Source organism: Pseudonaja textilis, chromosome 1 (assembly GCF_049901715.1).
Source record: "Pseudonaja textilis isolate UNSWEBS1 chromosome 1, rPseTex1.2, whole genome shotgun sequence".
Taxonomy (NCBI): domain Eukaryota; kingdom Metazoa; phylum Chordata; class Lepidosauria; order Squamata; family Elapidae; genus Pseudonaja; species Pseudonaja textilis.
The window spans coordinates 142,188,412-142,201,909 of NC_141990.1; the positions used below are offsets into that span (position 1 = coordinate 142,188,412).

General features: G+C 40.4%; 1 protein-coding gene across 3 annotated transcripts in view; it reads right to left on the reverse strand.

Moving 5' to 3' along the window:
- Positions 1-277: 277 nt before the first annotated feature.
- Positions 278-13,498, reverse strand: part of ATP7B (ATPase copper transporting beta) — a 43,126-nt gene continuing 29,905 nt past the window's right edge. For 2 of the 3 annotated variants that reach the window (XM_087918118.1, XM_087918129.1), the window contains exons 15-21: positions 13,223-13,424; positions 11,829-11,969; positions 9,810-9,952; positions 8,424-8,627; positions 8,204-8,321; positions 6,993-7,095; positions 278-3,539 (exon numbers count right to left, since the gene is read on the reverse strand). In XM_087918118.1, coding sequence (XP_087774244.1) covers positions 3,290-3,539; positions 6,993-7,095; positions 8,204-8,321; positions 8,424-8,627; positions 9,810-9,952; positions 11,829-11,969; positions 13,223-13,424 — 1,161 coding nt within the window. In that variant the 3' untranslated portion in view covers positions 278-3,289. The remainder of the gene's footprint in view (positions 3,540-6,992; positions 7,096-8,203; positions 8,322-8,423; positions 8,628-9,809; positions 9,953-11,828; positions 11,970-13,222; positions 13,425-13,498) is intronic. The other variant, XM_026710395.2, reaches the window with a different exon arrangement.

A 13,498-nucleotide genomic window follows, 5' to 3' on the forward strand; every position in this document is an offset into this window, starting at 1 on the left:
ATCTCCAGGTGGTGATGAGGCTTCTGTCCGTTGACCTTGACATAGTTTGATAAAGGGTTGCAGCTGCGCATAGCATAGGATAGAAACCTAAGCAAGAATGTACCCCCACCAGTTTAAACAGTTCTGGTTTGTAACACCTCCAGCTCACTTTCCATAACCATTCCCCCCTCCTCCCCCCGCCCTTACTTATGACAGCCAAAAGATGCAAAGCAAAGTGAGAAAATCTGGAAGGCTGACAGTGAGGCCCAATGGCAGACAAAAGTGTTTTTTTAAAAAAAAATATGCTCTCTACATTGCTTTTATAATGTTTTCATCGGTATATCTCAGTTCTCAGTTATTGTTGTGGGGTACTTTTTGGTTGTAGAATTTTTATGGAAGTAGCCATACAAAACATTCATAACCAGGAAATTGTAATTCTGAAAAAGATAATGTCCACAAAGTTTTTAGAACTTGCCAGATCATAGAGAACTTCACTTCCTGCCTTCCAGACTCTGAGCTGTACTACAGAGAATTTTAATAGACAATATCTGGAAAGCTGCAGTTTGGCTGCTTCCAAGTTACACTTCTTGTTGAATACAGAAACCAATGTTATCCCTGCCTCCAGTAAACACCCAGCCAATATTAAATTATAACATATTTAAAGAAAAAACCAGCAGGGGGAAGCAAACGTCTTCTTAATGTAACCTATTTGCTTTGGTTTGAAGACATGTCACAATCCTGAGGTATAGTTGAACAAGGCTTAGCAACAAAAATAACTGACCCAACAAATATTTTTGTTATTTTCCTGGTTTGTACTAAGAAAAGTTAAATTAGATGCTTCTCAGAGTCTTCAGTTTTTAAAGCTAGAGAAACTCCTTAGGGAAGATGCAAATATAACACATTTCTTTTTCTAGTATGCACCTGCAGATTATCCAAGCCATTTCATAGGGGCCTAAGAATGATCTTGTGACTATTTCTTCATGGACTATGAATTTAAGCTGACCACAAGTGCAGGATTGCAGCTACAACAGTTTGAATGAGAATTTCACAGAGGAATGAAAATGTTATTTTCAGGCTAATTTTGAAGTTTCTTCAGTAAGCTACAATGCAATAGATGAAGTGAAGCAGATAACAGAGTTGGAAGGGACCTTATAGGTCATCTAGTCCAACTCCCCACCCAAGCGGGAGACCCTACACCATTTCTGACAAATGGCAGTCCAATCTCTTCTTGAAAGTCTCAAGTGATGGCGCTCCCACAATTTCTGAGGGCAAGCTGTTCCATTGGTTGATTGTTCTCACTGTCAGAAAGTTTCTCCTTGTTTCTAGGTTAAATCTCTCCTTGTTCAGTTTCCGTCCATTATTCCTTGTCTGGCCTTCGGGTGCTTTAGAAAATAGCTTGACCCCTTCCTCCCTGTGGCAGCCCCTCAAATATTGGAAGACTGCTATCATGTCTCCCCTGGTCCTCCTCTTTACTAGACTAGTCAAGCCCAGTTCCTACAACCGTTCCTTGTATGTTTTAGCCTCCAGTCCCCTAATCATCCTGGTTGCTTTTCTCTGTACTTTTTCTAGAGTCTCAACATATTTTTTGTAATGTGGTGAACGAAACTGGATGCAGTACTCTAGGTGTGGTCTTACTAAGGCTTTATAGAGTGGTATTAGTATTTCCCTTGAAACAACTAGTGAACTACAGTAGTATGAAGAAGAGCCGCAATTTCAGGGGGCTCTCATTCTTTTTTGCAACGTTCCCCTTATGCTGCTGGGAAAGATCATCCATGGAAGCATAGATCTCTATTCCCTGTTTATGGAGATTTCTTGATGATGGAATCACTGGAGTTAAATATGCCATTTCTGGAATATAAAATTCCACAATTCATCATCACTGAGCCTTACACACTGGGCAACTTTGGCAATTTTGAGATAAATTCCAATTGACTAAATGCAGCACAGACTTTCATGGCGAAGCAATGATTTCAGCTCCTTGTCCCTTTTCACATTCCAAGTTTCAACCCTCGCAGCGTTTGCTATTATACAAAAGCTTTCATGATTTATGAAGATTTCTGATCCATCTTCGCTTAGAGACAGATTCATTACACATATTTATTCCTTCCCTCTCTGACTTCTGAAAGCGTGTGGATTTCGTAAATGGCAAATGTGGATTTATTTTTTAAGATAAGACGCTACAGTTATATACCCACAATAACTAAACTCCATGAAGTGCAATAAACAATTGGATGAAATTATAAAAGAAATTAATAGATTGTAAATAATTATTTTCAAACGATTATACAAAGTTGGTTTTTTAATTTCATGTAGGAAAAAGAATGATTTACTGCAATTTGCTTAATTGTGATTTTTTTAAAAAAAACTTCCAAGTCTATTTTTCAACATTTGAGGTACTGCTCTGATTCCAATATTAAAACAAGATAAATATAAATTCTTATTAGAATGTTTATGGAACTGGCATGCCTAACAGTACTTTTGTTGCGTTCTAAAAATTAAGAAACATTTGCCTTTTTATGGAATTTGGGATTCAGCATCATTAAGAGGAAACAAAATACACAGAAAAGCTTTCCATGCGCTGCTTGATCCAATATTATAAAATGCACATGATATGAATAAGCTTGAAGGTTTCTCTCTGCCGTAAAAACAGACTGCAGAAAATGAAAATACAGCATACCCTAAAAAATATGCTTATCCTGAAGTACAACCAGCCTGCTCACTCATTTCAACAATCTTATTCTGACCTTTAGGAGAATATGGTTTTTCTGATATTACTTCAGGGGTGTCAAACACAATTTCACTGAGGGCCGCATCGGGGTTGTGTTTGACCTTGCGGTGGCAGGGGGTAATGGCCAGGGTGGGCGTGGCCAGCTCAACGTCACTTGTGTGTGGGGGTGCCTGTGGCAGCCTGAGCACTTTGCCAGCAAAAATGGAGCCTGGCCCTCCCGAGCTCCGTTTTCACTGGCAGAGGACTGCAGCAGGCTGCTGCAGCTGAAAACGGAGCTTGGCTGGCAGAGGCACCATGGGCTGGTCCTTTGCTGCTTCCACAGTGGGCCCGTGGGCCAGATCTAAGCACCCTGCAGGCAATGGTAATGAAATGCAAATACTGCTCGTTTCTTTGATACACGTTATAATTAGCCCCTGTCCTAATCCAGGAGCCACCAGGATCAGCTGAAGGTACACTCCTCCATTCTGATAGAAAACAGGCACCACACAGTGCACCCCAAATACACTTCTCTGTAGATGCTCCAGAAACAGAACTTTAAGCCTCTCTTAGTCCCTTCCTTGAAAACTGCTGCTATAATATCCTTTAAATATATTCATCCTGATTGTTGGTGAGTAGTGACCATTTGTCTGTTCCATCCTCCAAGTCTTCTGGCGCTACGTCTGAAGTCAGGGAACAAAGAGGCACTTGATTGATATTGTCCCAGGTGGCTAATTTGGGAGGTTTTTGTCTCTGATCATCCATTCCAATAAGAACGCTAACTTGAGAGGGAGTCAGTGGCTTCATGCAGCCTTGAGCCTCAGCTTCATATTTTTCCAGGACTGTTTTCTTGTAACTATGGAAATAGAACACAATAAAAAACATATATACACACACACATATATATGCACATACACACACACACATACGCACGCACGTATGTATGTATGTATGTATGTATGTATGTATGGCATTCAGCTTTGTTTGGGTATTTTCCCATGTCATAGTAGTTGTGCTTTTAAAGTTGTAGCAACGTTTCGGCAGAATCTCATCTGCCATCATCAGGCTTCTGTATTGTGTTCATCTATAATGTTCACACTATACATATATACATATACATATGTATACATATACATATTACTCTGAGAAGCACAGAGCTGGAGACAGAAGCCTGAAGATGATGAATGAGACTTCATCGAAACGTTGCCTAGATACTTCGAATCTTACGCGGGAGAAAACCCGAACAACAAAGATCTACATATAAATACCGAGAACCTCAGAAAACATATATATATATATATATATATATATATATTTGTTTTCTGAGGTTCTCGAATTTATGTGGATCTTTGGTTGTTCGGTTTTCTCCAGCTGTCTCAAAGTGTCTAGCAGCGTTTCGATGAAGTCTCATTCATCATCATCAGGCCTCTGTCTTTGGCTCTTGCTTTTCAGAGTGATGTGAGTTGCAGCTGCTTTTTCTTTCTAACTGTCAGTGGGGTGGGATTTGAATGGGTGGGGGCTTGGCTGTGTTCTGATTGGGTGGGGGTGTCTTCTCATTGGTGGGGGCCTGGCTGTGTTTTGATTGGTTGGGGGTTGGCCGTGTTCTGATTGGCTGGATTTCTTGCTGCCCGGCTTCGTGTTCGAGGTCGCGCTGCATCTCCATAGTTGGTGTCGGCTTGCTTCATGTATGGCTCGGAGGGGTTTGGAGTGGGCAGTGGTGAGGTTGCAGGTATTCGTCTGTTCATGAGGCGGGTTTCCAAATGGCTGGGAGGCGGGAGGTGTCATCTCGTTTGTTCATGCTGTGTGGGCGTTTTCTATTTCTATGGCTTCTCTGATTATTCTGCTGTTGAAGTGTTCGGTTTTGGCAATAGTTCTGGTATTTTTAAAGTTAATTTTATGTCCTGTGGCTTTGAGGTGTTGGACCAGGGAAGAGGTCGTTTCTTCTTTTTGATTGAGTTCTTATGTTCTTCAATGCGTGCACTAATTCTTCTGTTAGTCTGTCCAATGTATGTGGCAGGGCAGGCAGTGCAGGGATTTCGTATACTCCTTGGTTTTCTAATTCGACTCTGTCTTTGGGGTTTCTTAGGATGGTGGATATTTTTCTGTTTGTGCAGAATGCTGTTTTAATATTGTGTTTTTGGAGGATCTTGCTGATTCTGTCTGTAGTGCCTTTTATATATGGGAGGAGGGCTTTGCCGTTTTCTTGTTCTCTGTCTTGGATTTTGGTTGGGGTTTCTTTTGGATTAGGTGGGTAATCTTGTGTCTTTGGAATCCATTGGCTGTAAATACGTTGGTGAGGGTGTGTAGTTCGGCTTTTTGGTGTTGTTCATCGGCTAAGCATTTTGTTCTGGAGATGAGTGTTTTGGCTACGGAATTGATCTGTGCTGGGTGGTGGTGTGAGAGTGCATGTAGATAGCGGTTTGTATGTGTTTTCTTTTGGTAGATGGTGTGTCCTAGGGAGCCATTGGATCTTTTGTATACCAAGACATCTAGGAAGGAAGTTGATTGTTGGTTTCTGTTTCCATGGTGAATTGTATCTTGGGGTGTAGGCTGTTGAGGTGTGTGAGGAACTTGTTTAGTTTTTCTTTCCCATGTGGCCAGATTATGAAGGTGTCATCTACGTATCTGAGCCAGAGTTTGGGTTTGTGGTCGTATTTTTCTAGAGCTTGTGCTTCAAAGTGTTCCATGTAGAGGTTTGCGATGACAGGTGAGAGGGTGATCCATGGGTGCTCCTTCTATTTGTTTGTATTTTTGTCCATTGTAGGTGAAGTATGTATTGGATAGGCAGTGGTTGGTCAGATCTAGGATGTGCTTGGGGGGTTGTATTTGTTTTGGATGGCTGTCAAAAAAGGCTTCTTTTATAAAGACAGAGGCCTGATGATGATGAATGAGACTTCATCGAAACGTTGCCTAGACACTTTGAATCTTACGCGGGAGAAAACCCGAACAACCAAAGATCCATATATATATATATATATATATATACACACACATACATACACATACACACATACACACAAAATAGAAGCACAGTTGGATATCTAGCAAATATTAGTATAGGTGGTCCTCAACTTACAACAGTTCATTTAGTGACCGTGCAAAGTTACAACGGCACTGAAAAAAGTGACTCATGACTGTTTTTCACACAACTGTTGCAGCATCCCCATGGCCATGTGATCGAAATTCAGGTGCTTGGCAACTGGTTCAAACAGGTAATCCTTGACTAACAACAGTTCATTTAGTGACCGTTCAAAGGACTGGCTTTGTCTACCGAGAAGAGCTCTTAAAGTGTTAATTGATCCATGTCTTGATTTGGGATTGCTGACCACTTAATTTGTGAAAAACCTCAAGTAAAGTGAATGCAGTAGCCGCCATCTGCATTATCACCAATATTATCCTGTCTTGCACCAACATGTCAAGTGGCAAAATTACTTCTCAACTTACGGCCAGTCGTTTAATGAGCATTTGGAGTTAAGATGGCCTTCCAAGGGTGCATTACAGCTCACAAAGCATTTCTTTATCATAAAATGTTACCCCAACCCCCACCCCATGCTCAGATAAACACATTTCAGGCACTTGGCAACCGGCTCAAATTTAAAACTGATTGCAATGGTAGTCCTGCAATCATATGTGACTGCAAGTTTTTTTAATTAGTTTCTGGGATTTTTTTTGCCAATTTGTCACCAAAAGTGCCCATTCAAGAGAATGGATTTAAACATACGACTGCATGATTCACTTAACAACTGCTGCAAAAATTATTACAAAATGTAGTCCAGTCAAGAGGATGCCTCGACTTATGGCCACCACACAGTGGTGGGATTCAATTTTTTTTACTACCGGTTCTGTGGGCGTAGCTTGATGGGCGTGGCAGGGGAAGGATACTATAAAATCTCCAGTCAGAGGTGGGATTTGCTGGTTCTCCAAACTACTCAAAATTTCCACTACCGGTTCTCCAGAATGGGTCAGAACCTGCTGAACACCACCACTGCCACCACAACATAATCAAAATTCCGGTTCCAATTGTAGTTATAAGTTGAAAACTATCTGTAGTTGACAGCATTTGCTCAATATTTTTTTTAGAACCAGAGTAGCCACTGCAGCTGTGGCCGATGTTTAGACGTTGCCAGTCCTCTTCAAGCAAACTTATTGAGAAAGTTCCAGCATGATGCTGGGCAGAGGTAGAAGAAAGGCATCACCCACCTTGATTACGACTAGTAGCCTAGATTTAAAGTTTTAGGAAAAGGAAACTCCAATTCTACTTGATGACTTTGGGCAGAGCATATTAATTCAGGACTGGGAGATGACCTACCATTTTAGCTGCAGGGAGGAGAGCAACACGGATATCGAAGATGCGGCCATTGCAGCTGAACCCATCCATGGCTGTAGCACAAGTCCTAAAGGCATAAATACTCCTGACACAAAAAATAGACCAGAATTAGAATATTGACTAAACACAGGTAATTCTCAACTTACAACAGTTTGTTTAGTGACCATTCAAAGTTTCAATGGCACTGAAAAAAGTGACTTACGACCGCTTTTCACTACTTACAACCTTTGTAGCATCTCCATGATCATGTGATCAAAATTCAAATGCTTGGCAACTGGTTCATACTTATGACTGTTGTAGCATCCTGGCCGGGGTCATGTGATCCCCCTTTTGCAACCTTCTGACAAGCAAAGTCAATGGGGAAGCCAGATTCACTTAACAACCGGGTTACCGACTTATCAACTACAGTGATTCATTTAACAACTGTGGCAAGGAAAGTTGCAAAATGGGACAAAATTCATTTAATAAATGTCTCACTTAACAACAGAAATCTTGGGCTCAGTTGTGGACATAAGTCGAGAACTACCTTGTAAAATTATATGCAAGCAACTCTTAGGAATGCAGAATTTAGTCTTAAATCATTTTCCTATCACCTGCCTGTTCAAAGCTGAGGAGTTTACTACAAAATGGAATTACTTTTGGTATTTGTGTATTTTTTTCTACCACAAATTTATTGTTCGATTTCTATTTTACATGCTCAGAATAACATCAGTTCAGTACAACTGGAGCTCACAACTGGTATTCCATGCTTAGAAGGACTTCACATCAGCCAATTTGTTGGTCTTCCTGAGTCACTGGATTTCCACTTCCACAAAGTCCTAGTCATCATCATCAAATAAGATCAGCAAAAACTATACAAATTAGAATATTTTTGACATTAAAACCCAACTGCTTAGGCAGCACCACAGTGAGGCTGCTGAAGGGTATATTATTAAGCCAAAAGCTTTTTCACCACAGTGCATTTTCCTTTTTAAGCACTCAGCAAAATCAAAAGCCTCTTGGGATATGGGTTTCCCTCACTTACATTTTTCTATCTCCTTCCTCTGCTTTCAAATAATTGATTATAGACATAACGTTACACGGCAGCGCTTAAGAGCAGGAAAAACAATCCCAGTGTGAAGTTTTTAAACAAATAAGAAATCTCTTACTTACCTTCCACCAACCCATTGAGAATCCTAGTATGAATAATTTACCTGCTGCTATAGGTATGCCAATGAGATTGTATATTAAGGCCAGGATTAGGTTTATTTGGATTCTCCGCACTGTCTTCCTGGATAGATGGATACTCGCAACTACATCAAGCAAATTATTCTGTATAGAAAAAAAGGGGGGGATTTTATTTTGTCCCAACTTCTCAAAAAGTCCTAGGAAACTCTCCCTCCCGCCTCATCACTTTACATTTTGTAAGCTCACATGAATCAGCACAACATCGGCTGCTTCAATGGCGACATCTGTCCCTGTCCCAATGGCAATGCCGACATCAGCCTGGGCCAGTGCTGGTGAGTCATTGACCCCGTCTCCAACCATGGCAACTGTTCTTCCAGAGGTTTGGAGCTCCTGGACTTTGGCTACTTTGTGAGATGGAAGAACCTCAGCATATACTTTTCTGATCCCAACCTAGGTATAGAAAAACACTTCTTGTTTGAATCCATGTACTTTTATGAAATAGAATGTCTCTTGGAAGAAAAACACATTAAAACAGGTCAAGTGCTCTTCTAAACCATCTAGTCTGGCATCTATTTTCAAAAATAGCAGAGAAATGTGAAGGCAAGAGTTGACATTTTCAGCAGCATACCATCCCTAAACCCGCTGCTGGCATAAAGCCAACTTACTTCCAAATATTCAACCTTTTTCAGAAAATAGGAAAGGCGTTAGTTTCTCAAAAGCTTTGGGTGGATGAGAAAAGACAGAAATAAAGCACTATAAAAGATACAGATCTGTAAGAGGCAATGCTTACACTTTGCTATAAAAATATTATCACATGCTCAGAAAGTTCCACTAAGAACCATAAAACAAGGATGCTAGGGACAATTCAGTACTCAGATTTAGACACTGTACAGTACTGGATTGCTGCATTCTTTTTAGAAATCTGGTAATTTTAGGTATGAAGGAAATACCCCATTCCAGAGCTGCCATTTACACAAAGAGTTTATACTTAGCTTCTAGGTTTCTCTGACTAGTTTTTGGAAAGATTACTGATAGAACCTTTTATCTGGACTAGGAATTATCAATCTGGGCCCTCATAATTTTTTTTAATTAGAATCCTTACAAACTTGCCGTTGCGGTACTATCTAGAAGTGATGGGAAGCAAACTCTAAAACATCTTCAGAATACCGGGTTGCATGTCCTTAGCTTAGATTGATAGGCTAGACAGCATAGTTGGATTTAAATTCTCACGAAGTAACAAACCTTAATGAGTCAGCTTCTACCATGCCTCGCAGAACCTCTTGGCAAAAGATTGGGAGGGAACATATGTTATATTCCTGACTTATCCTGAGGAACAGTCAGATAAAGAACTATTGTATATTTTTAATGATTGCATTGTACACCCTCTCAATTTTATTCCACTCGGGGCCAGTATTCTTTGTTTCTTTTCAATGAACCATTCAGCCTGTTAATGGTAGAATCCAATTTTGATGTCACACTGGATCAATTTTGTAGAATGCAAATCAGTTTTGTATGTTGTAAGAACCCCCAAGAAATATGAAAGGAGTGGTTACCTTCCAATTCAGCACCCATTCAATGAGCCCAACAAAGGTGAATAATTCTCTTGCATACCTTTTTGACAAGGAACCATACCTGAGTTGCAATTGCTTTGGCTGTTTTCCTATTGTCTCCTGTAATAAGCACCACATCCACACCCATATTCTGCAATATGTGCATTGCTAAGACAGCCTCTGGCTTGACTGTGTCTGCTATTGCCATCATGCCACAAAGTGCACCTACAACAACAACAACAAAACCATATCTTTACTTACATTTATAAGATCTGTGTCTTATGACTTCTCTGGGAAGCTATAAATAGTCCTTGACTTGAAATCAACATTGAGCCTGGAATTTTGGTTGTACGTTTTTATGATTATTCTATATCTATATTATTCACCTGTGGCCTTGCTCAACGACTGCAATCTAAGCTCTCCCTGTTACAGTTGTTAAGTGACCAAATAAGTCATTCAGCAACTACACAGAGGTATCTCAGGATGGGGAAACCCCGGAAGGCCCAATACCCGTTGGTATATATGGAAACCTGCCAGCTGGCTGCTGGCTGGTTCTACCAGCGCAGGGATCCTCTCTTGCCCCACTACACCAGGGTCTATGTATGTTCCTGTGGCCATGCTCCATCCTGCAGATTCTCACCATGGTTTGGAAAACTCCTCCAAATTGGAGAAGGGGCTTCTGAACCATCATGAGAACGATGTCAATTGTTAGCATTTTCTCCTTTGGAGAGAAAGAGGCTAGTGAAGCTGGCCTTCGTAAAGTCTCGGAGCCTCAGACCTTCAGAACACTGAGGCTCTGGAGAGGAGAAGAAAGCTAATGAAAGAGGTGGATTCCAGAGGAGGACACTCCAAAGGCTCTGAGAATCGGTGTTTCCAGGTAGCTCTTTCATTCTGTGCGTAGAAGAAAACTATTTCTGAGGGCAGGCTGAACAGGGCTTAGAAAGATCCAAAGAAAGGAGGTTTTTTTTCCAAAAGGCAACTGGACTTATTAGTTTGTTTTTTTTTCCTTTGAAAATGTTTCACTTCTCATCCAAGAAGCTTCTTCAGTTACGACTGAAGAGGCTTCTTGAATGATAAGCGAAGTGTTTTCAGAGACAAAAAGAAACAAGGGAGTCCCATTGCCTTTTGGAAAAAGCAGCTTTGGGACAACCATCACCTGGAAGATTGAGAATCTCCATGGACAGGGAAGGACTTCTGTTCCACAAAGAGACTAAAAGAGCCTGCCTGTCAAAGAAAGGCAGGCAGCTCTTTTACTGGGTGAAGGAAATCCCTTCCCTGGATAGACTGAATTGGCCTTGGGTCTTTGGGATCCAAGCTCTGAATTGGCCTTGGGTCTTTGGGATCCAAGCTCTGTTTAGCTGGCCCAGCAGAGGTGTTTTTTTCCCATTCGGTGTGCAGAACGATTCCTCAGCCAGCCCATATGAGAGCAAAAACATTGCCTGACAGATTGATTCGACCCCATGCAGGGCACAGTTCCTTTGTTAAGCGGGTCTTTCCCTCTTAAAGGGGCTGGCTGAAAAAAGTCTTCAGGACGGACCATTTTCAACCATTCCCTAAGGAACCAGCCAGGCAACAGCACCTTGTGACCTTCCCTTGACTTTCTGGCAAGACGCTGGCAAGGAAGATTGCAAATGAGAGTGTTTGCGGGGTGTTTGACAATCCATTTTAAGTATGAAGTGCATAGATTGCAATCATGTGATCGTGGGGGGTGTTGCAATAGCTGTAACTTTGAACACAGCTCATAAGTCCCTTTGTTCAGCACTGTTATAATTTCAAGTCATCACTGAACAAACAATCATTGAGTGAGGACTGCGGCACTCCATACTGTAACCTTCCCTACCCTAGTATCCTCTGGAGGTGCTGGTTTTTATCTTCTGTAATTCTCCATCCAGCATACCCAATGGTGATATTAGCAGAAAGAATTAGGGAACTAATGTTGAATGCATCTTGAGGGCGCTAGCACAGGGAAAGGGGTTAAAATACAATTGCTTCTTAATTTGGATTTTTAGTTACAGAACTGAACAATATTCCAGTAGCATGGCTTTCCACATTTTTCAGAAGTCAAGACGTATCTTCCTCTAATCCTGATGGGTTAGCCTACCATTTATGGCCACCAGAATTGCTGTGTGTCCTTTCATTTCATGGTCTCTCATGGCCTCATGAATGTCACTGGAGATATGTAGACCATTCCGTCTCATCCATTCCCGATTCCCAATCAATACTGAATGAGAGATTGCAGCACCTGTCATATATAAAAATGCAGAACTGTGAGAATTAAGAAAAAGATTTTTATAAGCTACAGGGAATGCTTTCTTAATAACTTATATTCCAACCTGTTTACATAATAGGTATCAGTCTATATAACTGAAGTATGATAAAATATATCAATTTATGTCTTGGTAAGCCAATTCAAAATATTCTTCAAAACTTTCAACATGTTATGAGAAGTACAATGTTCTGGAACTAGATTTGTATAAGATCCCTTTACTGCTTGGTAATTATTAAAATTAGATAGGAAAGAGTATAGAAAGCAAATATTTTTTTCAAAAGGCACTATGAGCAACTAGGAACTAAGAAAAACTGAAATCCAGAGGGAAGAAAGGACTTTTGACTGCAAGTCAAAAGGGAACTGTGATACAGAATGGAGTGCTTATAATCAGACAATTCAGACCAGGCTAAGACAAACTTCTTTCACTTTGAACATTACAGATACACTGGTGTTAAGATAATCATTGTCCTGGGTGTCTACCTTGCCTAACAAACAATGGGTGACAGTGGAGTTTTGCTTTCTTCAAACTGGACAGTTTGATGTTTTTTCTGTACTGGGGCAAAAATGTGAAATTGCAACAACTCTTCAGACTTGGTTGTATTTGCCCAGGCTGCTCAGCATTTCAATTTGGAGAAGCTGGAGATATTTCATTTAGGAATATTCATCCATTTATTTTTCCCTCTGTCTTATTCGGTGTTCAAATTACTCCAATCTTTTTTGGGAAAAAACCTGTTTCCTATAGACTTTAGAAAGATTTAGGATGAATACAACTAACCCTAAGATTTTTACAACAACTTCTCTAAACACCATCTATTATCAATTAGGTGATTTACTAAATCTAAATCAGTGTTCCTTTTGGTCTTCTTTTCACCAGTGCCCTGTTGCTTGCTAAATTTGAAGCTCCTAAACTGATCAGAACACTCTATTTGCCAAGCTTTTAAAAAAATATCATTTGGAGGCTTTTATGAAGTCATCTTCATTTTAAAAAAACACACCCTAAGAAACAATATGTAATCTTGACCTGTTTTCCCACCACTTCCATATTTCTCCTTACCAGAAAATATGAAATCAGGAAGGAAAGATGGCACAGCTGTACAATACCCTTTGACTGGCAGAGCATTTGAAAATTGCTTTAATGTCTTCAACTAGGAACATAGCCAACGTGAGCTGTTTGGACATACTGTAACAGGTAATTCCTTAAGCAAACCTCCATTTATAAACAGCACCTTGCTTACCTCTTTCTTTGGGGAGTGGAATCTGATCTTTAACACCTTTATCAAAGTCATCAATATGAGGGCTGAGACTGGTCATATTCTGCTCAATCTCATCACCCAATAAGGTTTCAATGCTGCTAACGTTACAGCTTATTCCACATCCAGGAACTGTCTGAAAATCTTTACAGTATCCAAGGATCTCTCTGCCAAGTTCCTGCAAAAATATGTATTTTAAACATCAGTTTGAAGCAGCAAAATGCTTCATTGCCATTCATAAATAGAAACACT